This window comes from Falco punctatus (assembly GCF_963210335.1).
Source record: "Falco punctatus genome assembly, chromosome: 9".
NCBI lineage: Eukaryota > Metazoa > Chordata > Aves > Falconiformes > Falconidae > Falco > Falco punctatus.
In genome coordinates, this window is record NC_137589.1 from 23639388 (window position 1) to 23666987 (window position 27600).

The window sequence follows — 27600 nt, forward strand, 5'->3', positions numbered from 1 at the left end:
GGAAAGTAACACATACAGACAGATCTGGTTTAACAAACTCCGTTTACTATTTATCAATTATTTTCTCTATAGATCTGTTCAATAAAACAAACTATACTTTGTATAACAGGTTACTTCATTGCATGTATTGCACAGGCTATATTCATCTGGGCACCATGGAAACAAGATAGCAGGAGGTTACTGTCTTTTTTAAAAAATATATCATTTAGCACAATTAGACAAGATAATACTAACCATTTTAAATGGGTAATCTTTTAAATATCCACAGCCATCTCATTTCAGCTGTAACGGATTAGAGAATCCACAGCATTAGTGCTGGACAGGGCAAAAGGAAGGCTTCCTCTCTGCAACACGCTCCCCTTTGCTACTGGCCTCCAAAGGCATTCAGTGGGTCATCAAATGTGCTCAGTGTCTTGCTTTCAGATTTTGCTTCTGAGCCTGCTTGGGAAGATCTGCTTTTGGGAGTGGGTATCTTGACCTGGCTGCTAGAAAAGATGTCATCTAAAGGAAAAAAAAAAAAAAAAGATAGATTTTAATGTGAAGTGACTGCCAAACAGAAGTAACATTGTACATTAAGAGTCTCCAGCACACAGCAGTGACTGCCAAGGACATTCTGTGATAAACAAATGCTTTCCTGCTGCTTGCGATTCTAGATGCATTTGTAAGGACATACGTGGGAGCTGTTAGCTGTAAGTCAAATTAAGTATTTTTTTCCTTCTCAGTAGAGCAGCATAATCCTTGTATTTTATAACATGTTCAGCTCTCACAGACATCTGAGAAGTACTAGTAAATTAAACCTCCACAATAAATGTCTGCTGGAAACACAACACAACAGAGAGGAAACAGCCTAGGAGGTTCCTGGAGCGTGTGGAAGATAACTTCCTGACACAGCTGGGCAGTGAGCCGGCCAGGGGGGATGCCCCACTGGACCTGCTGTTAACAGACGGGGAAGGACTGGTGGGTGGTGCAGTGGTCAGAGGACATCTCGGGCATAGCGATCACGAGATTACAAGAGTTTTCAGCTCACAGAGGAGTAAGGAGGGGGATCTGCAGAACCGCTACCTTGGCCTTCCAGAGGGCCAGCTTTGGCCTGCTTAACAGCCTGGTTGACAGAGTTCCTTGGGAGATAGTTCTGACGGGCCAAGGGGCCCAGGCAGGCTGGGCATTCTTCAAGAGGGAAGTCATAAAGGCGCAGGAGCAGGCTGTCCCCATGTGCCCAAAGACACTGCCGGCTGGCCTGGCTGGACAGAGCTTTGGCTGGAACTCAGGGAGAAAGGAGAGTCTGCCACCTTTGGAGGAAGGGGCAGGCCCCTCTGGAGGACTCTAAGGATGTTGTGAGGTTATGCAGGGCGCAGATCAGAGAGGCGAAAGCCCAGCTAGAGCTCAGGCCGGCTGCTGCCGTAACAGATAACAAAAAACATTTTTACAAACACATTAGAATCAAAAGGAGGGCCAAGGAGAATCTGCACCCTGTATTGGATGCAGCGGGGAACACTGCCACAAAAGATGAGGAAAAGGCTGAGGTACTTCACGCTTTCTGTGCCTCAGTCTTTAACAGTAAGACCAGCTTCCCTCTGGGAACTCAGCCTCCTGAGCTGGAAGATGGGGATGAGGAGGAGCACAATGAAGTCCCCACAGTCCAGGAGGAAACGGTCAGTGACCTGCTGCTCCACTTAAATGGGCACAAGTGTATGGGGCCAGACGGGATCTGCCCGAGGACACTGAGGGAGCTGGCAGAGGAGCTCACCAAGCCGCTCTCCATCATTTATCAACAGTCCTGGCTAACTGGGGAGGTCCCAGAAGACTGGACATTAGCCAATGTGACACCCATCTACAGAAAGGGCAGGAAAGAGGATCTGGGGAACTACAGGCCTGTCAGCCTGACCTCGGTGCTAGGGAAGGTGATGGAGCAGATTGTTCTGAGCATCATCACGTGGCACGTGCAGGACAGCTGAGGGATCAGGCCCAGCCAGGATGGGTTTGTGAAAGGCAGGTCCTTGCTGAACCTGATCTCCTTCTACAACATGATGGCCTGCCTAGGGGATGAGGGGAAGGCTGTGGATGCTGTCTACCTGGACCTTAGTAAAGCCTTTGACACCATCTCCCACAGCATTCTCCTGGAGAAACTGCCTGCTCATGGCTTGGACAGGTGTGCTCTGTGCTGGGTAAAAAGCTGGTTGAATGGCTGATCCCAAAGAGTGATAGTAGATGGAGTTACACCCACGAGCTACCTGAAAGGGGCTGTAGGCAGGTGGGGGTCAGTCTCTTCTCCCAGATAACAAGGGACAGACAGGAGGAAATGGCCTCAAGTTACCCCTGGGGACATTTGCATTATATATCAGGAAAAATTTCTTTGCTGAAAGGGTGATCAAGCATTGGAACAGGCTGCCCAGGTATGTAGTGGAATCACCATCCTTGGAGGTTTTTAAAAAATGCATAGATGCAGTGCTTAGGGACATGGTTTACTGCTGGACTTGGCAATGCTGGGTTAACAGGTTAGACTTGATGATCTCAAAGGTGTTTTCCTAAATGACTCTATGATTCTATGAAATTCCATTGTGCAAGTGCCAGATAACATCCTTCATAACACCCGGATAACGTTCTTACCTAGATTGTTAGTACCTGAGGAACCTGAAAGATCCAAGGGCTGTGGGGCTGTTGCAAAAAGAATAAATCTGAAGAGGAAAAGATGGCACTTGCTATGCAACATCCACTAGTCATCAGTCTTTAATCTACAGCTCGGTGAAGAACACAGCATAAATCACTTCACTTGAGAACAGAGCACAGCTAAGATGCAATGAGGCAGAGAGCTACAACCTCCATCCTGCTGAATATTCAAAAAGTATGTCTACACTCCTGAATCAAGATCTCTCACCACCTTCCTCAATACAAGCATTTTTGTTATGAATAACTAGAACCATGAAGTGGAAAAATATCATGTTGCTATTAACACAGAGCCCTCCCCTGAAGGATAACAACAGGTAGAAATTAAACCCTCCAACCTGGATACCCTGTACCAGCAGCAGAGCTCACAGACCTGCACTTCTTGCTGTAACTGGTGTGAAGTGTAACTAGTTTAGGACTGTGCTCACGGAAAGAGAAAGAGCTGCTACCATACACGTGCTCAAGTGTTGCCCTGAGGCTTCCTGGGCACACACACAGTGTATCTCTTCACAGGAAGAACACTGAGGTTTTAACTTCAGGATACTCAGATTATGCAGTTGGATTATGAAGGAATAAAAGAATACATTTGCAAGGCTGAAATATATGGCTCATTAGTGATTCACAAGGCCTGTATAAGTAGCACATAACTAGTCTTGAATCCCTATTAAGAAAACACAGGTCTTATACAGAGGTTAATAGCCATTTACTAGTCCTGAGTATAAAAACTAATATTTCACCCTTCACCATATATCCTAACCTTGAGCAGAGGCTAAGCACGAAGTGGCTTATCATAACATGCTTGCCTTTCTCTTCTCGCTACTTCTTCCACTCCAGCACGTGTCTGCTACTGTGCTGATCATAGGGATTACACAGGAATAATCCAGTACAACATTTCATCACAACAGCAGTTTAGAAAGGCAGTAAAACAGAGTAATCCCCTACTGGCATCACTCCAAAGCAAGAAGCTACCACATGGATTATCTTCAGCAGAGCAGTACAGTGAATGCCATAAGCAGTAGAGGTATCACTCCCAGTTTATAACAAGGCTTAAAGAATAGGAAAGTTTTGGCCATGGAGAACAGTATTTGTCAAAGCTCAGTCACCATTTTGCAGACAGGCAGAGGTGACCAAGATGTTTGTGTCATCAGCTGTACGGTCACTGAGGAGGCTAGGATAAAGACCTAGCTAAAGTTTTTTTTCTAATACTGCCACCACATGCCTAACACAAATGCAGTAGTGTCTAGAAGCTGTGGTAGGACAAGGGAAAGCAGCCTGCAGCCTCCACTCCCCCAAGACTGCACCCACTTACTGTTTTATTTACAGCAGAAAGGATGTCCTAAGACAACAGTATACAGCCCTGATAAAGTCCTATTATGATCACTTAAGGCGACCCTTAACCTGAAGCATAGGCAAATGCCAGTTCTACTGCTCTACTGCCAGCAGGGCATCCTCCACCTTCAGGCATCTTCCCTACACTCCTGTTGCTGTTCTGGAGCTCCGTTGCTTTAGGCACTAAGAAGCTGCACACCTATGACTGCACCACAAAACAATCAACAAAACATCTGATAGATGAAGTCTATCAGATACAGGGTGCTGTAGGTATCACAATCAGATGTGTGACATAAACCAACAAGCTCTAGCACCAGAGTAGATGTTAAAAGTGGAAGTGCAAATGACAGGTTCTGTTGTGGCTAATTTTCAATGATATTTTCAAGTGGCACTCTACAACTGTTTTATTCAACATGAGGTCTGGATTTTTGTGCTGAAATATTTGGAAGGGGTAGCTCTTTGGGAAATTCTTTTGTTTGCTATAGGCTACATGAAAAAATTAAATTATTAAAATAAGATATTTTAATCATCCAATACATTATTTCAAATACTTTGCCTGCAAACATTTAAGTCTTATTTTTTTATATCAGTTGAGAAAGTTTTGAAATCTTGAGATGTTCATTCCCCGGTAAGGTTTCTAACACATTTATAGACTTCGACCAGGTCATTCCATCAGGCTGGAATGCTTAACAGCAGTCCAAGCAAAACAGTGATAAGTCAGATTCAATTTGAATAGGTTGGAAAGAATGAAGACTGACAAGAATCAAAGCTAGAGAAGGGAATTTTTGTCTTAGAGGAAAAGAAATACTTGCAATCCCAAAGAAGAGCTATAAACATGAAGAGCCTGAGAACAGACAGACACAGGTGGAAATCAAACGACTTTCAATACCTCCACTGATGAAGATCAGGAAAAGAGCATGCTTTGCATCATTTCAAATTGCTATATGCTGCTTTTTCAACAAATTATACAAGATAAACTTTTGGTCTCAGGTGTAGTATTTGTAAATTGTTCTGGGTATACTTGGATGTAAACAAAATCTTAGAGGCTCCAAGGCCGTCAACATGATAGTGAAGGTGGGGCAGGAAGAGATGCTAACTTCTTCATATCAATGATTCACCTAAAGGTACGATACAAAAAGCTGTGTAGATTGAAATGCAGAATGTATCTCAGAGCCATAACAACATGAGATTAATCTTTTACTCCAGACAAAAATTTTTCTCATTCCCACAGGTGAGAAAATCCCTACAGGAATTAAACTATTTCTTCTCTCAGAATTTAATACACTCTACTAAGCCATGTAAATGCTGTGCTAGTTCTACAAATCTAAGAATTCACATCCAAGGTTAAAATCCAAAGATGACCAGGGATTTCAGAGCAGTTGAAAAGTTCAAAGAAAGCAAAGGGTTCTAAAACATCTCCAATGAATGCAACTCAGGACAGTATTATGAGATTAGCAGCAAGTCATTAGACACTCACCCATATCATCATCAAATATAGATTTTTGTTCCACCTTTTTCTTGGTCTTCTTTTCTTTCGGTTTTACGGTGAGATCCGCAAAAATATCGATGTTATCATCAAACAGGTTAGTCTCTGGCATTTTCTCTTTTGCTTTGTTCATTGGTTTAATTGCCTCAGTAGCAAATATATCATCCTTGGAGCAAAGCACAGAGAGATCATCAATACACAACACACTTCAAGAGAATAGTCACGATTTGTACGCAACAACTGAGATGTTAAATTCAACTGACAGCCTTGCACTTCTCAAACCTGAGAAGTTTGAGTCCCTTCTCATGGAGGACTTGGCAGAAGTGCCATAATGTGGGATTATGCACAGGTCAAGCACAGCACACAGATGCTTCCATCAGCTGCCCAGACTGACAACTTTATTCCTTTTTTTAAAAAAAAATATTTTTAAGAGAGTTATTTGAGCTGCTGTCCGCTGAACAGACTGCTAATATCCAAATACTTTATTACTCTGATAATCATAGGTATGTTGTCACAGCACAGTAAGTGACATGCTTGCTCCGTGTTAAGGCTCCACCTTTTCATCCACTCTTGCTATTAAGGGGGTGAACAACCAAAGATGGGGTTTCTATTGCCCAGTAATAGAGCATGATTGGCAGTTTACTTCCCTACCTATCCTGCACACCCCATCTTATTCAGCAGCCTCCAATAAGTTTGTGTTTAAGTAAAGGGGTCTGCATAAGGCCCAGGGGATCAAAAAGGCCAAGTTGGCAGGTTCAACCATTACCTCAAAGATATCTTGGGCACTAGGGTCAACAGCTTGCCGGACAACAGATTTCAAATCCTTTTTTCCAGTTTTCTGACAGGTGAAGATAGAGTCTTCCTCTTCCTCCAGAAAAGGTATAGGGCTGCTTTTTGTTGAAGATTTTTGCTGTACAGGCTGGAAGAGATCATTGCTGTCCTGATTACCCAGAACAGACAGATCAGACTTTTTTTCCCTGCCCTTGATGAGTTTGTTAGCTACGCTGTCTGGCATTCCCTCCTTTAACTTTGATTGTGCAGCTGGTTTGGATGCTGAGCTTCTTGCAAAAAAGTCTTCTGATTCAAACAGATCATCCCCTTGGTCCATGGATTCTGGAGGAAGGAGTTTGTTTGTCCCAGCATACGAAACACTGCCATGAGCTGGTAGTGACATGCCAGAGAGAAAGCCATTTTCCTTAGAGTCTGCTTCAGTACTAAGAGGCTCCTTTATGTTCACTACTGCTGACATCTGTTTTGGTAGAGAGAACTGTGATTCTTTAGAACTGTCTATCTCCTCACCCTCTTCAGACTCTTGGGCAGCTAGACGGCGGGCCATTCTGCTAGGAGGTCTTCGTTTTCCTGTAACCTTGATCCTGGTCTGCAAGAAAGGAGTAAAAGCAGAGTAGGGTTATACAGAAGGAAAAAGAACCATCCACACTGCACAGAAGACAGGTTAGGATTCCTGTTGTTTCCTCCTAGCACTTTGCTTTCACAACACTGCAATTAACACGCATCACCCATTTCACTAACACACATCACACTAAAACTCAATTATGTGCAAGTTCTGCTCACAGCTCTGGTTTAAGTTACTTAAACAGCTACATGTACGTTTAAACAAATGCTCAGTTGGGAATCTTCAGCAAGGAATGCTGAGACAACACTGATTTATGTCATAAGGAGAAATAGCAGGAACCACTCATCATCAGCTGCTTAGCATCATCCATTCTCCCCATTTTTCAGAAAGAGGAAAGACAGACAAGTGGGACATTTAAGCTCGGAGTAGTTTGCAGCAAGGTTCAGAAAAATAACCCAGTGCTTTTGATTTGCTGCCCCCTGTTCATTCCGCAGCAGGTGGAATTGTGGTACAAAAGCAACAGTACTTGCATGTAGAGTCTCACAATACAGGTCAGCAAGCCACTCTAGCCCCTCGGCTTTAGGTAATACCTTAGTCAGACAGCTTGCTAATCCAGGGGCTTCTGCGCAGTTAGTCTGTCCAAGCCATGACTAATTATGTTTTCCATTTAATTTCATTTTATGTATAGCCTTCTGCAGTTCATTCTTCTGCTGCTTTGAAAGAAGCCCCCCTGCAAGCTTCCATTATAGCCTCTACCATATCACATATGGACAGGAGTATTCACATAGGTAGGGAAACAGACCAGTACAACCTCCTCTTCCCTTTTGTTAATTGCAGTGTTGGAGTAGAAAGACAATCTGGATGGATATGCTGTAACACAGCTTAAAGGAGCCACGTGCTTTTGTCAGAATCATTGCAGAATCACATCTGCCTTCAGAGTGTGGGGCTGTATTAATCAGAGCATGGCTGAAAACCACAAAAATTATGATGGGAGATGCACTTGAAAAAATCTGACCCCTGCTCCATGCACTGTTGTTTGAAAGGATAGCCAGAATGGTGGATAGGTTGCTTTGTTCAAGCCTTTGGAAAAAAATGCATTTGGCTGCATACATTCACAGCTTAAACTCAAACTTGAAAGGCTGAAGAATCACATACCAGAAGCATGTAACCAGAGCCACAAAAGAAATCACTGTATAGTTACTGAGATACCTCTCAGATTAATTCTGTAAACAAACATGCATCATCACTATGCTAAAGTCAACATTTGAGGTTTACCATATGCAGCTATGTGAGATCTACTCTTCTGCAAGCTTATCTATTTAAAAGTATCACGATAGAGGTGTTTTTCTGTTGTGCAGGACATGCTGGTATTAGAAACAACTATGCCTACATGGTAACGCATTAGTTTGATGTACAAGCTTTAAAGCCATTTGACACTAAGGGGTCATGTCAGCTATTGTGGTGACAGCTGCTGCACCTTCCCAAGTCATCTCTGCTACTCATCGAGTAATTAACAGTCCCAGCAGCATTAAGGAAGGAAAGAATCAAAGTTAGGATACTGAGTTATCTTATTCAAACAGCTGCTGTCAGGAAACCCGAGATTTATAAAATCAAAAGCAACCAGACCAAATCTTAACTACATGGTTCAAGCTTGCTTTATTTTTTTTTTTTAAGAACCCCTAAATCTTTAATTAGAATATGCCTTTTGCAGTCCATAAAGTAAAAGGTATAAACAAAAATTAAGTGACTCAGGAGGCAGAGATCTACCATATCAAAAGCTGTAACACTTTTTTTTGTTCTTTTCTGTGGGATTTTTCATTAAAAACAGTTTTTATTTGAAAAAGAATTGACATTGAAAGTTCAGGATAACATGACACTTTTATCCACTGAGGAGGTAAAGGTCAAGCTACAGCACTAATGCGTTCTTGATATCTTGCCACAGCAATTGTCCATAACATACTTTGTACTTAGTTTAGAGAGACGCCTTTTTTATGGTTTTCAGGTTGGCATCTCCTGGGACATCAGGACAAGATGTTATGCTATAAAGTACCTTTAACCTATAGAGAAAAACACTGTATTTGGGGAACGTACATGTGTACCTTAAAAAGGCACAGAATTAGGCATATGCATAAGGTCCTTATAGAGCTAAGAATGTAGGAGGCTTGACTTTCTCTTCAGTGGTCCACTGAAGAGAGAGGAGATGAGATTTTCACACCTCCATTTAGATTCAGATAGGCCACGCTTAGCAGAACATGCATACCAAAACACAAATTCCAGCATGAGGACAGACTGTGGTTTTAATCCCCCTTTCCATTTTCCTAAATACCAAGGTTACCTTATTGGCACTGTGCAAAGTATCCGCTTGCATAGGCTGATCAAAGCTAACACCTAGCTCTTCATTGTTTCCTGAAGCAGAGAAGGCTTCGCTGTTCTGTACATCCTTGGGCTCGTGTAAAGGAGTATCCAGAACTGGTAAGGAGGACTTCACATTAGAGACCTTGGGCATTGCACCAGGTAGTAAGGCTGCAGGGTTAATAGCTAAATTAGCCTATAAAACAATAGAAAACAAAAGCATACACACAAGAAGAGATCACATTAATAACTCTTTAAGTGCAAGCATGGCCCCAGAGAATGAGCAAGCACTAGCATATGTGGGCATTCAAGTTCTACTTCTACAAGTGCCTGGCCTTTCTTACACCTATGCACTGCTGCATCACCCACATCCTCCATCTCACTAAGCCTGTGGAGGGCTCAACACTTATTCTGTATAAGAGCTTCAGGAACAGCATGGCTACGTTATGTTGAACTAGACACCTATGTAGCTCAGTATCCTTTCTGAGGACAACAATGGTTCTGACATTAATTCCCACATTCTGACATGGTTCCCACAAAAGTCGGACTCTGCTTTAGTTTCCACTCTCCCGCATTACAACCAGGAACAGACAGGAAGCTTTAGCAGCTATAGACACCCACGAGCAAGGTCTGTGTGGAGACACTGTTCCAGCAGTACACACTGACTCCTGTAAATAGAAACTTCTGCTTGTAGTGGGCGACTCCCTGTTAGGGGGCACCGAGATACCCATCTGCTGGCCTGACAGGGAGTCACACGAGGTATGCTGCCTTCCAGGGGCCAAGGTCCAAGAGGGTACTACAACTTGTCAAGAGCACAGCCTGCTATCCTCCCGTACTCTTTCACATGGGCACAAATGACACTGCAAGCCAGAACCTGGGCAGAATCAAGGAAGATTATAAAACCCTGGGGCCACAGGTGAAACATTTTGGTGCCCAAGTTATTTTCTCTTACATTTTACCAGTAAGAGGAAAGGGTGCAGCCAGAAATAGATTTATACTGCACATCAACTTATGGCTTCACAGCTGGTGCTGTCATGAGGGATTTGGCTTCTGCAACAATGCGACATTCTTTGACTAGACCCTGTTAGGGTGGGATGGGACCCATCTGTCTAGAAGAAGCAAGGGAATCTTTGGCAGCAGACTGGACAGCTTGGTGGGATGGGCTTTAAACTGAAGGACTTGATGTGGGTTGGGGTCCAAGGTGGCAATGCTCACACCATCACATCCCACTGGGGAATAAGCCAGGCCAACCAGAGCAGCGATGCATGTTCCCTTGCTGCCTCCCAAGATGAGTACAGAAGGCCAGCCGCCTCAAGGGTGTGCGTGGCCATGGTGGATCCTCTTGCAGCCCTCCTGGGAAACCTGTGTGCTCTGAAGTGCCTGTACACCCACGCACGCAGCACGGGGAATACACAGGAAGAATGAGAGAACAGTGTGCGGTGGCAGGGCCATGATCTCATTGCAGTTATGGGGACATGGTGGGGTAGCCCACATCACTGGAATGCTGTCATGGGTGACCATGTACTTTTTAGGAATGCCCATTTGGAATTAAATCTGGTGAGGGAGGTCAAGGACGACAAGAATGGTTTCTTCAAATACATCAGCAGGAAAATGATGACTTGGGAAAACATGGGCCTGCTACTGAATGAGGTGGGTGCCCTGGGGACAAAGGACACAGAGGAGGTGGAGTTACTGAATGCTGCCTTTGCTTCAGTCCTCGCTGCTGAGGCTGGCCCTCTGGTTTCCCAGACCCTGGAAGCAAGAGAAGAAGCCTGGAGAAAGACAGACTTTCCCTTGGTCAAGGAGGATCATTTTGAGATCACTTGAGCAAACCTGACACCCACAAATCCATGGGGCCCGATGGGATGCACCCCTGAGTGCTGAGGGAGCCGGCAGGTGTTGTTGCCAAGCCACTCTCCATCATCTTTGAAAGGGCGTGGAGAACAGGAGAGGTACCTGAGGACTGGAGGAAAGCCAGTGTCACTCCAGTCTTCAGAAAGGGCAAGAAGGAGGACCCAGGAAACTACAGGCTGGTCAGCCTCATCTCCATCCCCGGAAAGGTGATGGAACAGCTCATCCTGGAGGTCATCTCTAAGCATATGGAGGGGAAGAAGGTCATCAGGACCAGTCAACATGGATTTACCAAAGAGAAAAGGCCTGACCAACCTGATAACCTTCTAGGATGGAATGACTGGCTGGGTAGATGAGGGGACAGCAGTGGATGTTGTCTATCTTGACCTCAGCAAGGCTTTTGACACTGTCTCCCATAACACCCTCACACGTAAACTGAGGAAGTGTGGGTTAGATGAGGAGACAAGTGAGGTGGACTAAGAACTGGCTGATTGTCACAGCTCAGAGGGTTGTGACCAGCAGCACAGAGCGTAGCTGGAGGCCCGTAGCTGGCGGTGTTCCCCAGGGGTCAGTACTGGGCCCAGTCCTGTTCAACTCACTCATCAGTGACCTGGATGAAGGGACAGAGCTACCCTCAGAGCGTTTGCAGGTGACACAGAGCTGGGAGGAGTGGCTGATACACCAGGAGGCTGCGCTGCCATCCAGTGAGACCGGGACAGGCTGGAGAGCCGGGCAGAGAGGAACCTGATGAAGTCCAGCAAAGGCAAGTGTAGGGTCTGCACCTGGGGAGGGACAACCCCATGCACCGGTACGGGCTGGGGCTGGCCTGCTGGGAGGCAGCTCTGCAGAGAAGGACGTGGGAGTGCTGGTGGACAGCAAGTTGCCCACGAGCCAGCAGTGTGCCCTGGTGGCCAAGGCAGCCAGAAGGACCCTGGGGTGCATTAGGAGGAGCGTGGCCGGCAGGTCGAGGGAGGTGATCCTGCCCCTCTGCTCTGCGCTGGGGCGGCTGCAGCTGGAGTGCTGTGTCCAGCGCTGGGCTCCCCAGTCCAAGAGAGACAGGGAACTGCTGGGGAGGGCCCAGCGCAGGGCTGCAAAGGCAGTGAGGGGACCGGGGCATCTCCCTTGTGACGAAAGGCTGGGAGAGCTGGGCCTGCTCAGCCTGGAGAAGGCTGAGAGGGGACCTGCCAATGTCTACAAATATCCTGAGGGCAGGTGCCAAGAGGACGGGGCCAGGCTCTTTTCAGTGGTGCCCAGCGACAGGACAAGGGGCAGCGGGCACAAACTGCAACACGGGAAGCTCCTTCTGAATATGGGGAAGAACATCTTCAGTTTGAGGGTGACAGAGCCCTGTCACAGGCTGCCCAGAGAGGCTGTGGAGCTCCATCTCTGGGGACATTCAAAACCCGCCTGGATGGAATTCTGTGCAACCTGCTGTAGGTGAACCTGTGTTAGCAGGGGTGTTGGACTACATGATGTCCAGAGGTCCCTTCCAACCCTGATCATTCTGTGATTAAAAGTGATGCTGTGATATAGACAGTTATTAGTCATTTCATGTCAGAGAGGGACATAACCAAAAGCCCAAACCCCTAAGAGTCTCCGAACGTACTTAAAATAGTGCTGAGAATAGCAGGTCAAAGAGGAGCCCACCCTCTGCCCCCACAGAGTAAAAAGTGCTGCTCAGAGTCAGTTCTGAAATGGGAGGGGGAAATAATATTATACATGCAATATAGAAAAAGTAATAGAAAATAGCCCATCTAAAAAAAAATAATTGCAAGAGTAAAGTAAGGAAGTAGAAGATTTTGTTTCAGAGAAAGCCATCAGTGAGGCAAGGAAGACTGGTTTTTTTTGAAAGTCAAAATGCCAATAAAGTTAATTACTTGTAGCTTTCCAATCCGAGATGAGGGCTCTTTGGTTTTAATTGGAACAGGACCTGCAAATTTCTGCACAGAATTACAGTGGATTAAACAAGTGGAGAAATTGTTATCAACCAGATTATAGTTTGCATTTTAACACATCTATAGAAAGCTGCTCACCGCTTACCAATTTCTTTTGAAGATATCTTATCATCACATTCTTCTGCCAGAACTACAGTCACTCAGTTTTCAGCTTCAGTTCCCCACATGCCACAGCCCCATCTTCATTACTACATTTCATTCCACCCTCCTTCTACCCAATTATTATACTTTGCCATAGTAACCCAACTTCCACCTTCTCCAGGTCACACAACACCACTCAAATCAAACTGTTACACCTACCCTCCCTCCTTGCTTATTCTCCCCCCTAAGACCCTCTGAAGCCATGTTGCCCGATCATGATATAACTAACTTTTCTCTTTGTGACTGGCTATGATAGGGTCATAGGGATGCCAAGGGGGCTGCAAAAATGTACCTCTCGGCCTGCAAGGAAAACAGCTTCAGAGAAGTGAGTGCTCCTCTATAAAAAGCAGGCCATTAGTGCCAGAAATAAGACTAGACTAAAAGAGCAAGAACAGCTGTTTGGTCTGAAGACATGGGTCAATTGTAGGACTCAGGGATGAATATAATCAGCTGAGGTGCTCTTCCTAGGGCTTGCTCTTTACATGTTTGTAGTCTACATGGTTCTGTGAGCTAGTCTGTACTGCTGTTGGTATGATTGGGCAGTCAGAGCTCCTTCAGCCACACTGAAGTAACTGAGGGTTTGCAAAGGTTTGGACACTGGTTTTGGCGTGTTGATAGCATGACAGAGGAATCCTAGTGTCCAAGGAGATCATTCTTCACTTAAATCATGTGGTATTCAGCTGAACTTGACAGGCTGAGCTCATTCTTAGACCAGGCTGTCAATTGCTACAAAAAAAAGGGAAGATAAGTGTGGTTCTACACTTCAAGGAGTACTTCACCATAAGGGAAGACAGGCTAATTACTAGCCCTACAGATTTGCTTTGTGTTCCTCAGCCCAGGGGAGAAAAAACACCACCCACCCTCTGCAATGAAAAGCAAATCTCTTACAGATGGAAATCCAACAAGCAGCTCTGGTGAGGCACAAGCCAGAAATCAGATCCAGACTGCCTCTCCCAGAGACCCTTGGTTCTGAAAGATTAACGACAGGAGTAGGAGACATTTTGCTCACCATAAAGTCTCCAAGATAAGATTCTCAACAGCCACAGATTTGTGTTGCATGCCTTGATCTCCTTCCTGAGAAAGCCTACCTGTACTTTAAAGAGCACATTCACTCTTAACAGACACTGGCACTTCAGAAATGAATAAACAACAACCCATTTTCAGTTCAACTGGACCTGATGCACAGTTCTTCACTGCCTTGTACTTTGTCCTTTGAAGTGTGTGGGCAATGAATAAAACACTGTATCAATAGCATTTAGACTTCTTGCTAGTAACAGTGTACCTGCTGATAACCAGAGAGAAGTTTGGCCATGCACTGCCACTCTGCAGCCAGTGAATCCAGGCATTAGTTTTGATCTTTTCAAGACACATACTGAAAACAAAATGATACATCTTTCTCTTTGCATGCTGTTCAAGGCATAAGATTTAAGTACTTGCCTCTGTAGTTACTGCCTTCAGAGCTTCATCTTGTTTGGTACTTAAAGCATTTTCTAGAAGGTTACTGCTCTCCAAGGAAGGACCAGTACTGGTCTTAAGTGTTTTCTTCTCGGCTGTTTTCTGAAAGTAATAACAGAACAAGTCAATATGAATTGGCTATAAAGCATGGTCTGCAGATTAAAAAAAAAACAACAAAAAAACACCACCTAAAACAAGAAAAGCTTTTAAAAATCTTGCTTCATCTGAGAAGAGAACTAGCCGCATCTTTTGACTCTGCAGTCCATAGCAGGCATTGCCTTTTGGCTCCGCAGTGACAAGGGCCTTCCACTCCTTCATTCCTACCTCAACTTTTGCTGTCTATGTTAATGATAAATGGGAGTTTCAACAAACTTCCAAATGCATACAGATTTCCTCATGCACAGGACAGCAAAGAATATAAAAGGCACAAAGTAGCTAAGAAACACTGCTATTTTTACGTTTTCAAGCGAACAGGCTCCATATATAACTGCCAAGCACTAATTACTTAAGACCACCCCTTCCACAGTCCTCAAAGGAACTGTTTCCAGCAACTATTGCATTTTCCAGCCCAACTTCCAGCTATAGACATTAAAATAGACTAAAGTAAGAGTTGGCTTCACTTAAAGCCAGATGTTTAGAGCAGCAGCTTAGAATGCGTGTTAGGACTTTGACCTCAGACCACCTGTAATGCAGTCTAGTTCATTACTGCAGCTCCTTGCCCTCTAAAAAGAATCCCATGATTCACAAGTATTCTAATACTGCATTCATTACCTTAAATCAAACCAGCCTGCAGAGACTTTAATTAAATAAGTCATAGTGCAAGGCTCATCAGTCAGGTGTGAACTACAGGAAAGCAATATTAGCAAGTTAAACAATAAAACCATTAAAAAGTACAAAATACTAGTCTGATTTCTGCTCAGATGTGCTCTCTTACACCTAAGCCAGTCCAAGTGGTACACAAAACTAAAAAGAATCCAATCCTCTCATCCCAGATTTGGCAGACTTAATGCATCTGTTTGTTCCCTGTGTCTCCAGGGTCACAATGACCATTTCTATCCTCCCCAAAACACTTGAGATGTCACTTCACTTCTTGTGGGAATACATATGGGAAGAATTCCTTCCATATACTTTCCAATGTCTTTTATATAAGCCATTTACAGTAGAAGAACAGATACCGGAAGACTTGTTTTAGTGGTACTGAAGAGATCATCCTCATTGTCATCCCCAAAAAGCCCTCCTCCAGATGATGGCTTGAGGATACGGTTTGCAGGCTAAAGAGACAAAGAATAAAGAAAAGATGTGTCAGATCAAAAGCACATCTCCTCCGGCCCACGATGCCTGAACTGATGTTAGCACTTGGCCCTCCCTGGAAAGCAGTGACTGTTCAAACAAGGAACACCAGTAGGCTGTACACTTCAAAGACTGTTTTTAAATAGCGGGTTCAGAGGAGAACTTTGAACTCACTATTGATTTCTTGGGGCTGGCAAAGAGGTCGACATCCGGATCATTGTCCTTCTGAAGTTTGTGACTGAAAAGGAGCTCTTCATCTTGAAAGACTCCAGTGCTTTTGGGCCAAGTAGTTTTCTCAGAAGCCTGGAACAAGAGAAGAAAGGTTCACAGAGTGAGAAACTCCCTCCCCTTAAGGAGTTTATTTACCTAGTGAAAATGCAGGTTGCAATTCACCTGAAGCTACACTGTGACCCTGGTAACAAAAATAAAACTTGAACTGCTAGTTAAATATTTTACTTTGACCAAATTTGTGAAACTTACTATGTAAGTATTTGTATTCACAGTTCAATTTCATGAGAAGACATTAACCAAAATGTATCTGTCTGCTGACCTGAGATCCTGCTGCTACTATTTACTTGTAAAGCTTCCTTAGAAAGAAGAAAAAAAAAATTCAGTATGTTACCATGAGTGTGCAGTAAGGTTTATATTTCAGTAGTAAGGTTTATATTTCAGTAAGACTTTAATGCCTTGAATTTTTCAGCTGAGGGTGCAGGTCACAGAAGTGAGAGGAAAAGAATTTGGTTAATTATCTTTCTAAGGTACCTTTTTAAAAGAGGAATAAAATAATAAAAAAACCCCAAACCTAAAGCTGAAGGCCTGTAAAGCTGTTACTGTCGCTAGATTCTCTATTCTCCTCCCACTAAAGCAACCGCACCCCCACAATGAAGAACAGAACATACTGTCTGCCTTTGGCAAAGGCTTGTACTTTCCAATTTGCTGGTGGTGGGGAAGATTGACAGTCAAACATATCAACTTATCAGCCCTCCATTATCTGGCAAACCAACCAGTATCAGTTGCTTGGACACCAAAACCAATGTCTTTCTATGATCACGGTCACTGTATGCACCCAGGCTGATTTTCAAAAGGCAAAGGGCCCCACTGAATGTCTAGGTAAAGGCCAGTATCTACGTTTCACCACCCAGCTGTCTCTTCAGGACCTACACAAATGAAAGTATGCCTCTGAAGAGCGTGACTGAACATCCAGTAGCATAACATCAGACTCAACTCCTGAGCAGCAGGAGCAATAGTCATAAGAATAAAGCTCAATTCTCCTCTTCTCAGTCCAAGTCTCCAGCAGCCCCAGAGGGCTGCCTTCTAGTTTCCAGTACACTATTTTTGGTGCATACCTGTCTTAAGATTTCTATTACTGCTCCATTCTCAGCCTCTCTGTGCACCAGCTTTAATTTTATATCAAAAGTCGGGTCACATTTTTAGAGCACTGTAACTGCTGTTTATGCCCAGATAAGGAAAGAAAGCCTAATACACATCTCAAAGTATCCACACATGAAATTCATGCTAAGCCAAGATAAGCAAGGAAAATAGTAGCACCTTTCAGATTTGCCTATCAAAAAGATTAAGTTCCTAAACTACCTATTCCAATTTTTGCATGAATATGCATTTCAGTAAAACACTTAATCACACTTATATGTTGACAGCTGAGTGCTTTGAAGGAAAGATGTGAAAGGATCTGTATCTTCCCAAATTGATAAGACATATGTGGCTTCTTGCAACCATCTCACAATGTGCCCCCCCAAAAACCCCCAAACATAGGATATACTCACAACAAGTAAATAAGCACTCAAGCTAACAATCCATTTCAACTCAGAAGCAGCTATAAACAGGGATGTTACTCCAAGAGACATCTATTTCATTCAGCTCCAGCAACTTCCGAATAAAGTGTGTATAGCCTTTAGGGCTGACAACTTACTTTACATGGCCACACTAAGATGACGAAACTTTGCAGTATACTGTAGTATAGAGTATGTACTTTTTGACATGACTTCAAACTTAAAGAAAAAAATTTGGTACATCTGCATCAAGTAGGAACAAGAACATTAACATGAATTCAAGGATATTGCTCCTGAAGATTCGAAGTCTACTTCTTGATGGTATATGCTATATCAGGGAAGTGAGACAGCAAGTATACGGCAACTGGAGGCTTTTTAAAAAAAGTGAATGCACATATTTGAAAAATAAAAGTAAATACTGAACTAAGATGACTCTTGCTGAAGCTAAGTTTGCAGGCATATATCCACCGAGCAAACTTCAACAATATAAAGAAAATAAAGGGATAAACCACAGAGCTTCAGAATCTACATCCTTCTACTTCCTAGTACCTCTGACCCTGAGGGGTAAATGTGGAATCAGTTCTATACAGCAGACACCAAGAAGCTGCACTAAAACATCTGTACAGAATTTCTTTTCGTACTAGCATGCAGCAAAATGCTTTTGAGTTAGTGGGATGGAAAACTTTACAGAAGGATTCAGGATCATGGGGAAGAACAATAATAATTTATCACCCAAGAATCTGAAAGTTTAGAAACAGAGAAAGATTAGCCTCCAAGACACAAAGAGAGAGAAGGGTAAAACCAAAACCTTCCCTAGAACAGCAAAGGTAGAAATACTATTTCCTAGTGTTCAAGGACTGCCCTAGACTCACCACACCAATTTCTTTCTGTGCGCTTTTAATGCCGTCATCATCTTCCAGTCTTTCCTCTTCCTCCTCCTCAAACAAGCTTAACACTTTCTTAGCTTGGATCTTGACATCCTTCTCCAGAGCTGGTGGTGATGCTGCAAAGAGATCTGAACTGCTGGTTGGCTCTAAGGATGTTGCTGCAAAAGGCTACACACACATAAAATTAACACATCAGCCTGTTATTTAGTTCAGGTTTGCCCCAAAACCCACAAAGCTTTCTTGGTTAAATGCCAGCAGTGGTCAGAGTTCTGCAGTTTATTACCAAGCAGACAATTACATTCAACTCTTTTTTTCCTAAATAGACAGAACAGCAACATGCAGATTAGCAAGAGACAGTAGACAAAGAAGAGAACACACTTTATGGCTCCAACGGGAACAGTTTCCTCCCGTATTGTATGCTGTAGCACTGATGGTAAGCAGCTTCCTGCACAAGGTTTCCTCTTCATCTGTATGTCGGGCTGCATGTGCACCACATGGCTGCATGAAGCAGCTCTGCCATTCTCTCTAAGGTACCTAGTACATGCAACTTGGGATTCTTTGGAGTGGGCAGCACTACCTGAACCTGGAAAGCACTCAGGAAAGTGCAAAGCATAACTACTCTAGAAATTAATCAGCTGGTAATTCCTGAACAACCACTCAGTAAGACCATGCCCAAGATTAAGTTCTGCTGAAGCTTCTTCAATAATATACTCAATAATACACATCGATACTGTTATCTTAACAGTACTGCCCAGGAGAAATTCACAATGCTGAAAGCCACAGCCTCCAACAGGCGGTAGGTTGAAATGAAGTTACTGAGCTTGAAGCAAAGCCTACATATCAGTATAGCCTATCTTTTAAAGGAAAGCTCTGTTCATGTGAATAAGGATTACCCAACCCACTCTGGAAGAAAAACAAGATTCCCCCTTCTCCCCCCTCAAGCCCACAAAAGCCCCGAAACAAACCACCAAACAAAAACCCAAACAATTCTCTCATCAGTGTCAGTTGGGAAACAACTTTTAAATGCCATTTAATCAATCTGCTGTTTGACTAACAAGTGATTTTGATAAATGGAGACAGTTATTTTCTCTTTGGCAACAGAACAGGCAATTTAGAAAGAGAATTCTGTCCCAGAGCAGCACTGTTAGATTGTGTTATTTTTTAACTGAACATTACCAAACTTCAGAATAACGTAAGAAAATTTCTCACTTTTTCCTCTGTTTTCCGCCCTGCAACATCTTTTCCTCTAGGCACAGGAATTGCTCCAGGCTCTTCTAAACACCACAATGTATCTTCTACCTGGTTAGACTTTGCTGCTCTGTCTGGCATATCTTTTTCCTCTTTTTCTCCTTCGTTAAAGAAAGGTGGTGCTTCTGCTGGTTTTACCTTTGCCTGCAAAATTAAGAACATGTTGGTGACACAGAATTGGTGGGTATATAAGAAGCATACACTGCTGTGGGATAGCAGTCTCAGTTCGCCTGCTGCAGGGACCTAGGACGCTGGCAACATGCTTGATTTCTACTTTCCTCCCATGCAACATTCTGGTTTGTGACTTTTGATTTCTAGTATTACAGGCTCTCGAGTCTGCTTGAGGAGTGCCCAGAAGCAGCTGCAAGCTTAGAGCTGATGGCCTGGGAATCTTGCCTTGTCGGTGCAGTTCCCTGTGACTGCCAGGAGCTAGACAGTGGCTTGCCTGTTTCTTCTCCTATTCCCAAGTCTAATATCTTTATGGACAACCACTTTCCTAGTAAGCAGAAAGGCAAGGAGGCAGAGGGGAGGGGGCAGCACACACACATGTACAGAAACTTTCACTACAGCTGTGTTAAGCTTTTGCAACTCCTGCTCTCAATTCCAAAGCACAAGAGGATAGCACAAGCACCCTCAACAGAGGGCCAGTAAAAAGCCTGTGCACACATCTGAATCGGCTTGGGTTGAGGTCACACAAAAGGGTGAAGCCCTAGCTTCACAGTCAGCAGTAAGCTGTTTGCTCCTTTTAACAGTATTTTCTGGTTGAGAGCTCTCAAAACATCCTCAAAAAGGGCTTTTAGCATAAACCAAACAAATTTAGGGTTAGTGGTCGAGAAAATTATGAACTCTCTATTAGGCTGATGGTAGTATGAAGTTTTAATCTAACAGTTCATTCTGCCCTGTTCCATCCTCTAAAACAAGTTAGACTTATATTCAGTACTTAAAAAGGAAAACAGACTATAAAAAGACTAAGGGTTCCACATTAGTTTTAAAAGAAAGGGGAGGTACCACTGCAGCTTTAGCAGCTGAAGGAAGTAACGTTGATTGGGAGCTGAAGAGAGATTCTCCATTAACAGCATCATCTTCAAACAGCAATGATACCTTCTGTGGCTTTCTTTGGCTGCAGTGAGAGAGGAGAAAGTGGAAGATGCAGTGCAAAAGTTTCAGAGGCCATGCACTGCATCTGTTTAAAAGTATCACTTAGGACCACCATCTGCAGCAAGTGGTCCCAGATACAGGACTCTGCTTCCTCGCTGTCTCAATAGTTCTACCACCCTCCCTTCTTGTCTGCACAACTTTCTGCAGAAGTGAAGATAAAAAGAGGTCAAAAGGTTTTTATATTGCAGGCATAGAAACTGAGAACCCAGCTCAGTGGTGGCAAGGAGAATGATCCACCACAGATACAAAAGGGAAATAAAAGTCCAGCCCTGCCCATTTCCACTCACACCCCACTACTTCCTCCTCAGTAGCAGTAGCAAGGGACAACACCTGCGATAATGCCTGGGTCCATTTGGTTTTGAGGGTGCTGCTGGACTGTTCTGACAAAATGCCCCACCCCCCTTCCCCTCCCAAGACTGTCACCTCTCTTTAGTGATTGCAAATAAATCCTCCTCATCCTCTTCCTCAAAGAGGCTTGTCTTCTTCACAGCTTTAGCCTGACTGACAGTGCTAGCTGGTTTTGCAGGGTCCTCTTTTCGGTCATCTTCAGAAGGAAGTTTAGCTGGCTTGGAGACATTCCAGTGTTCCTTAAAAATAAGGAACCCTTAAGTTTTCTCTTGTCTTGGTCAAAGCCACTTTCCCATCTTCTCTATAAGCAGAAATACTTCAGCATCTCGGCAGTCCTTGCATCTCTCTGCTAGCTTTTTTTCCTGCCTTTGTGTTAGCCACTGGAACCTGACATTGTTCAGGCTTTGCTGAGGGCCTCACCGCCTTTCACCATACAGCATTTGCCCAGCAAAACAGGGTATATACACTTTACTATTATAGTTGCTGTTGACAACTGAGGTTAGTGTCAACTGCTGTGACAGGAGTGAGGTCACCCAACAGAACCTGATTTGATCTACTAAAATAATTAGCGGGTTTGATGTATGGGGAAAAACCAAAAAAACCCAAGAAAAACCACAACATCCACACTCAAGGCATCTTATTACTATAGTGCATGATGCTGTACTTACTTCCTCAACTTTCAGCCACAGTACTTCCACCACCCCACCCCACCCCGAGCTAGCATTTAAACAAGCCTACCCACTGAAAAAGTCAAAAATCTACATTAGAAGGAAACACTTCTGGGATTGGGAGTTTTCTGGCTTGTATGTTTTCTTATTCCTAGCATTTCAAGTTGTTTGCCCCATTCTCCCCCTGTGTTTGTCCCCTTTCTGAAAGGGACCACAGGTGTGTTGAAATATAAACTTGGTTTATTCTACATTAAGATAAAAATGTATTAAAGATATTACTAGTATCCACTAAACGAGCAATTACAAGACAGATAAAAATCAAGTCTACATGAAAGAGTAATCTTGCAGAGTGGGAAGGCTAAGAAGAGTCTGGATCCTATTCATGTGAGTTAATTCAGAGACTTCCCAGACAAGTTTTTAATTTACTTAGTGTCTCCAGCTTTCATTTAAGATGCAGGACAACAACTAATCCATCCCTAGAACAGCTCTCTGGGAAGCCTAGCTATTTATGTTTCACTTTCCCATCCCTAGATTTAAAAAACAAACAAACCAAAGCCAACAACAAACAAAGACCACCAAAACCTAAGCAAACAAAAACTCCACCCCCAAAACCCCAAACAAAGGAAAACTCATCACATATCAACCTAGAACTGCTAAACTTTCCTTACAGAAATTAAACCAGTAAGAACAAACATTTTTCCCTTTTATTATTTTCAGGTCAGATTTGCTGGCAGCAGCCTCCAATTGCTATTGATTTTTCTATAAATTATACTGAAAATAATGATCTTCTCTTCCACATGACTTCTGTAACCTAGATCCTGAGATAATTTGGGCCAAGAATCAGACGGCTTCCTCAGCTGCACAGAAGTCACAGGATTGGGCTAGGCACGGCATGTGGACGCAGCAGAGTTTGACTGTGGTTCCCGTCTCAACAGTTTTATGCTCTTTGCCCAGCATAAAGCCCAATAAACCCTTTCAACCAAATCTTACTCCTCAGTACCTCCTCATCACTGCTGAACAATAAGCTGGAGGTTTTCTTGAGTGGCTCTGACTGTTTTGCTTTGTCTTCCAGGGTTTTTTCCTGGTGCTTCTTGGCAGGTACCACACCAAAGAGATCCTTAAAAAAAGATTTTAAAAAAATAAAGAAAAAATCAAAAGCCAAAACCACAATGAAAAGCTCATTGAGAAGTCATTGGCATGCAAGACACTGTTGTCATCCACTTCTCAGTTGAGCAGGATAGAGAAATGGTGATTTGTGACCCCTTTTGAAGGCAGTGTCAATTGTAAATACAGTATTCTGGTACAAGGAATTCTATGCACGCGGCATTGAATATACCCAGAAACATGTAAGCATGCAGCCTGGTTTTGGTCCACAGATTCTCCATCATAAGGCTTGACCAGCAGCCAAAACACGCCTAATTCTGTTGCACAGCAGCTAACACAATGAGGCACTGTTTCTGCATTTACATAATGAAACAGAGAATGAATCCTGTTCTGAGGGCAGGCAATAGGCAAGCTGAACCACTACCACTGGGCAAACGCCAAAACTTTTCACCTGAAGATACTCATGCAGATTATTATACAGGCATCAGAATATACAAAAGCATATGCTGACTTCATTGACTTCACCATCTAACACTTATTTATGCTTTTCTCCACTAAACTGGAACTTCAGTTCCATAAGACAACCTTCATGGCAGACATTAGATACCTTACCACATTACAAAACGTTTCACTATCCTGACAGTTGCTTCTTAACAGCCCATATTCAGAAGGGTGAGCTGGAAGCAGCCCTCTCTTGCACAGGAAACTTTTATCTGAGTTTGCAGAAGTCCCTTATCTTATGGCTCTGAGCAGACCTCCTGTTTGCCTCAGCTTAAGGCTATAGAGTAAGTTAACTCACAAAGAAGGCTGCATGCCCAGAGCTGAAAGCTCTTTGGAGTGTGTGTGGGAAGAAGAGGGTAAAAACATGAAGAGAAGCACACACTAATCCAATTTTGTAAAGCTTCTTGTACAAACTGTGCTCTGAGCTGTTTCTACACTAGCAGCCACAATTCTTACACACTGAAAAGTGAGAAAAAAGGAATTCTCCAGGCATGATACAAGAGAAACAAGATGTCATTCATGTGGCTAGGTACCACAGACTAGGATAAAACAACTTCTTGAAGCTCGTACTCATTCTTTGGCTCAGTGTTTTCTCTAGTCCTATCAGAGGGATAACATCCTTCACGCTTAGGTCCAGAGATGATACGCGCTGACTACAAAATACTACAAAGAGACCAGGAGCTCACAAGAGTCCCTACCACCATTCTCCTCCATAACGCTGTCCACATATTCAGAATTGCTACAAAATACTAGATTGACTTAATGCTCTAATTTAGTGCTCCATTTACAAGCTTAGTGCTATAAACTTCTGAATATTTCCTGCTGCATTTGCAAAAGACTGTGCAAGAAGATTCCCACACACAGGCAGTACCAGCAAGTGGTACCTTACCTCTTCATCATCATCAAACAAGGAAAGTGGAGCTTTTGTCATGGACTTGCCAGTGGGGAGAGATGCAGCTTTGGACTTCACATTTTTACTTGATGAAAACAAGTCCTGCGCAAACCAAAGAAATGTCAATTTGCAAAGCAGTGATGTATGTTTAAGAATTCTAAATGGGACATTCATGTTTTTCCTTTTAACAAAAGCATTTATGTGCCTGTGAAGTATGGAAAGAATGTCTTACTTAGATGCACCATTCACTTGCAACTGCACAGCTTTGCAGATTAATCGCTACCTAGAACCGAGGACACAAGATAAAAACATCCGCAGTCCTTCAGGATTCTTGCTTTTGATTCACTGACCTTTGCCCTCTTTGGGCTTTCAATTTATGCCTGTGGGTATCACACAAGTTTAACTTTCTGAGGACAGGGAAAACATTCCCAGGGGTTTCACTCTTGGAGAAAAAGGAGCTCTCAGGATGGCTGGAAGCAGATGTATGAGTGTCAGAGTTCCCAATCCTACGGATAAGTAAGCAGTCCCCAGAAAAGAGTGAGCTGAAGTCAGCGTGACTCAGATACCAAGGATTTCCGTAGGGATTTATTAAAGAGATACTCACTTCAGAATCCTCCTCATCAGAGAAGAGGCCCCTCTGTTTTCTTGGAGGTGTTTCAGATAAAGGCTTGAAGTCCTCACCTGAAGATGGTCGACTCTTTAGGACAAATAAAGACACTGTATCAGCACCCATTTAGATTCAGTAAGGGCAGGCACATCATATGACCCTTTCTAAGAGGCATGCCACTGGTAGCGTCCCAGCAGTTGAAGGGACAGAACACAAGCTTGTCACCGATGGGCTGAACTCCAAAACTGATGTGCTGAGTGAGCTCCTGACATGCAGCCTGAGCTCTGCACAAGTGACTTGCAGGTCTTACCATAGACCTCCCCTCCCATCACGACCCTTCTCAACTCAAAAATATACGCAGCAACTCACACCTGGCTCCCTCATCAGTTAAACAACAAAGTTTCTTTCAACAAGTTGCGTTTTGCAAAGGATGAGGGCAGCTGTGCCAGCCATCATTTCCTGCATTAGCACAGCACAGCACCAGCCTGCCACCAGCTATATTGCCATTAAACTCAGAATGATTCCAGACACAAGCACTACTGTCAGCAAGCCTGAAGTATAAAAACAGCCCTCACTTCCTGACAGAGCAGGGAGTGCTGCTGCTGAATCAGTTCTCAGCCTCTCCTCCAGGAAAGCCAAGTGCTATGAGATCAGAACGATGGCACTGGATGACCTCCCACCACCACTCCTGCTCCACTGACCACGGATACTCTTGCACCGCACCACAAATAGAAGCGGCCTTTGGCCCTTGTGGTCAGGTGCTTCTCCTAAGGCAATATGGAGAAAGTCCTACAGCAATTTCCATTAGACAACCCCAGCACTGTACCGTTCTCAGTCCAAAAGGGAGAAGAGTCCCTGTAGCTCATTATATTTAAATACTCCTTGGACAGCAAATATGTTAAAATGAGTATATACAATCCTGCCATAGAAACAAAGAGCATTACTATTTTCCTCAAGACACTGCTCTGAAAATGAAAGTGGAGTGGGCGTTAGGAGGCTCTCATAACTCTGTACACATGTCCTCGGGACAGCATTTATAGCTTTCTATAACTTAAAAGAATTTTCAGCTGAAAAACAGCTCTTTGAACACTCCAAGTATTGTATATGCTTAGGTAGAACCATGACATCCCTCTCCCACAGTATATACAAACAACGGGTTACCAGTTAAGTTGCTATCAGCAGTTGGCATAAATGGAGACACAGTCTCCACAGCACAGAACCATGACATCAAAGGTTCTTAAGTCAGGCTGGTTTCATCTCAGCCATGACCTTTATAAACATTCTTTATTATCAGAGGCTAATCTTTTTGCTCCCATTTCAATCCTGCCTTAATAAGATTCTTCCAGTCAGTGCCCACACAAGAAAAACCTCAAATAAACCCAAAAATTGAAGGGCAAAAGGCATTTAAGGACCCCTGAAGCACTCAGGTCATGGAAGCCCCTATGAACCTAGTCCTGTTTCACAAATATGGCACTTCCATAGTACATGGAAAGACTACTTCAGCTGCATTAGTAACTCTTTCCTAAAACCTTAGCCATACGTTCCATTTACATGCCATTACCTTTTTTTCCATGACTGTCTCCCTAGAGCTTTCTGTTTCTTTAGTTGTGCCAGCAACCACAGGAGGAATGGCAGCTTTTTCCTTGAATAAGTCACCTTCATCATCATCATCAAATAGGTCAGCTCTGGACTTGACTGCATCAAGAGACAAAACACACAGGGAGCGATGAGAACACAACAGCCACTACTGAACACAGAAGATATCAGTCTCAAAAGATACCATGATTCCTTTTTAGAGATGACCAACATCAGGAGTCTTAAGACGAAAAAGCTAGACAACCTCTCAAAGTGAAACACCGCTTACCTGAGAGCACTAACGAGAGCGCAGTCAACAGGCACTGGGGTAGACTCAGTTGGCACCTCTACAAGCAGTGTTTTGTATTGGCTTGGCACCTCTAAATGCCTAGAGCCTGCCAACAGGGAGTTGGGTCAGGCACCTGTTGGGCACAGGGACTCAAGGCTGTGTGAATAAAGCCTGTAACATTTCCCTGATTCAAGTCTAGATACTGCCCTAGCAGTAGGGGCGTCCTAAGAGAGGAAAAGCGGAGAGCATGTAACAAATCAGTCCCACACCACACCGAGGAAAAGAAATAACAAAAACAAAACAACAAAAATAACCCTGCAGTGATGCAGGTTTGAGTTTTGTAACTCATTGGTTCCTATAAATTTGAATTCTGATTAATGTTTAATCTTTCACTGCACATGTATATAGGTACCTGAATCTGGAGGCTTTTTAGTTACTCCCACAAAGAAGTCATCATCGTCATCATCAAACAGAGTAACTCTCCCAGGCTGTTTAGGAGTTTTCTCTGTGCTCTGTGCTGCAGATTTCTTGTCTTTTTCCACAACTGCAGTGGAACTAATTAACATATCACTTCCTCCTGCAGGTCAGATGGGGGTGGGGGAGAGAATAAAATGCAAACCCAGAGATCATTGCCAGAGTCACCAAAACGCTGAACTTGT

At 43.6% G+C, this 27600-nt stretch overlaps 1 protein-coding gene across 4 annotated transcripts in view; it reads right to left on the bottom strand.

Annotated features, from left to right (window-relative positions):
- Nucleotides 1–25: 25 nt before the first annotated feature.
- WASHC2C (WASH complex subunit 2C) overlaps nucleotides 26–27600 on the bottom strand; it is a 41965-nt gene continuing 14390 nt past the window's right edge. For 3 of the 4 annotated variants that reach the window (XM_080401560.1, XM_080401561.1, XM_080401559.1), the window contains 17 exons: nucleotides 27354–27518; nucleotides 26639–26772; nucleotides 25075–25167; nucleotides 24468–24572; nucleotides 22974–23090; nucleotides 21381–21544; nucleotides 20808–20919; nucleotides 19761–19943; nucleotides 18537–18719; nucleotides 16052–16180; nucleotides 15763–15858; nucleotides 14570–14689; nucleotides 12914–12976; nucleotides 9169–9381; nucleotides 6246–6857; nucleotides 5471–5645; nucleotides 26–501 (listed from right to left, as the gene is read on the bottom strand). In XM_080401560.1, the coding sequence (XP_080257686.1) occupies nucleotides 365–501; nucleotides 5471–5645; nucleotides 6246–6857; nucleotides 9169–9381; nucleotides 12914–12976; nucleotides 14570–14689; nucleotides 15763–15858; nucleotides 16052–16180; nucleotides 18537–18719; nucleotides 19761–19943; nucleotides 20808–20919; nucleotides 21381–21544; nucleotides 22974–23090; nucleotides 24468–24572; nucleotides 25075–25167; nucleotides 26639–26772; nucleotides 27354–27518 (2801 nt within the window). In that variant the 3' untranslated portion in view covers nucleotides 26–364. The remainder of the gene's footprint in view (nucleotides 502–5470; nucleotides 5646–6245; nucleotides 6858–9168; nucleotides 9382–12913; nucleotides 12977–14569; nucleotides 14690–15762; nucleotides 15859–16051; nucleotides 16181–18536; nucleotides 18720–19760; nucleotides 19944–20807; nucleotides 20920–21380; nucleotides 21545–22973; nucleotides 23091–24467; nucleotides 24573–25074; nucleotides 25168–26638; nucleotides 26773–27353; nucleotides 27519–27600) is intronic. The other variant, XM_080401562.1, reaches the window with a different exon arrangement.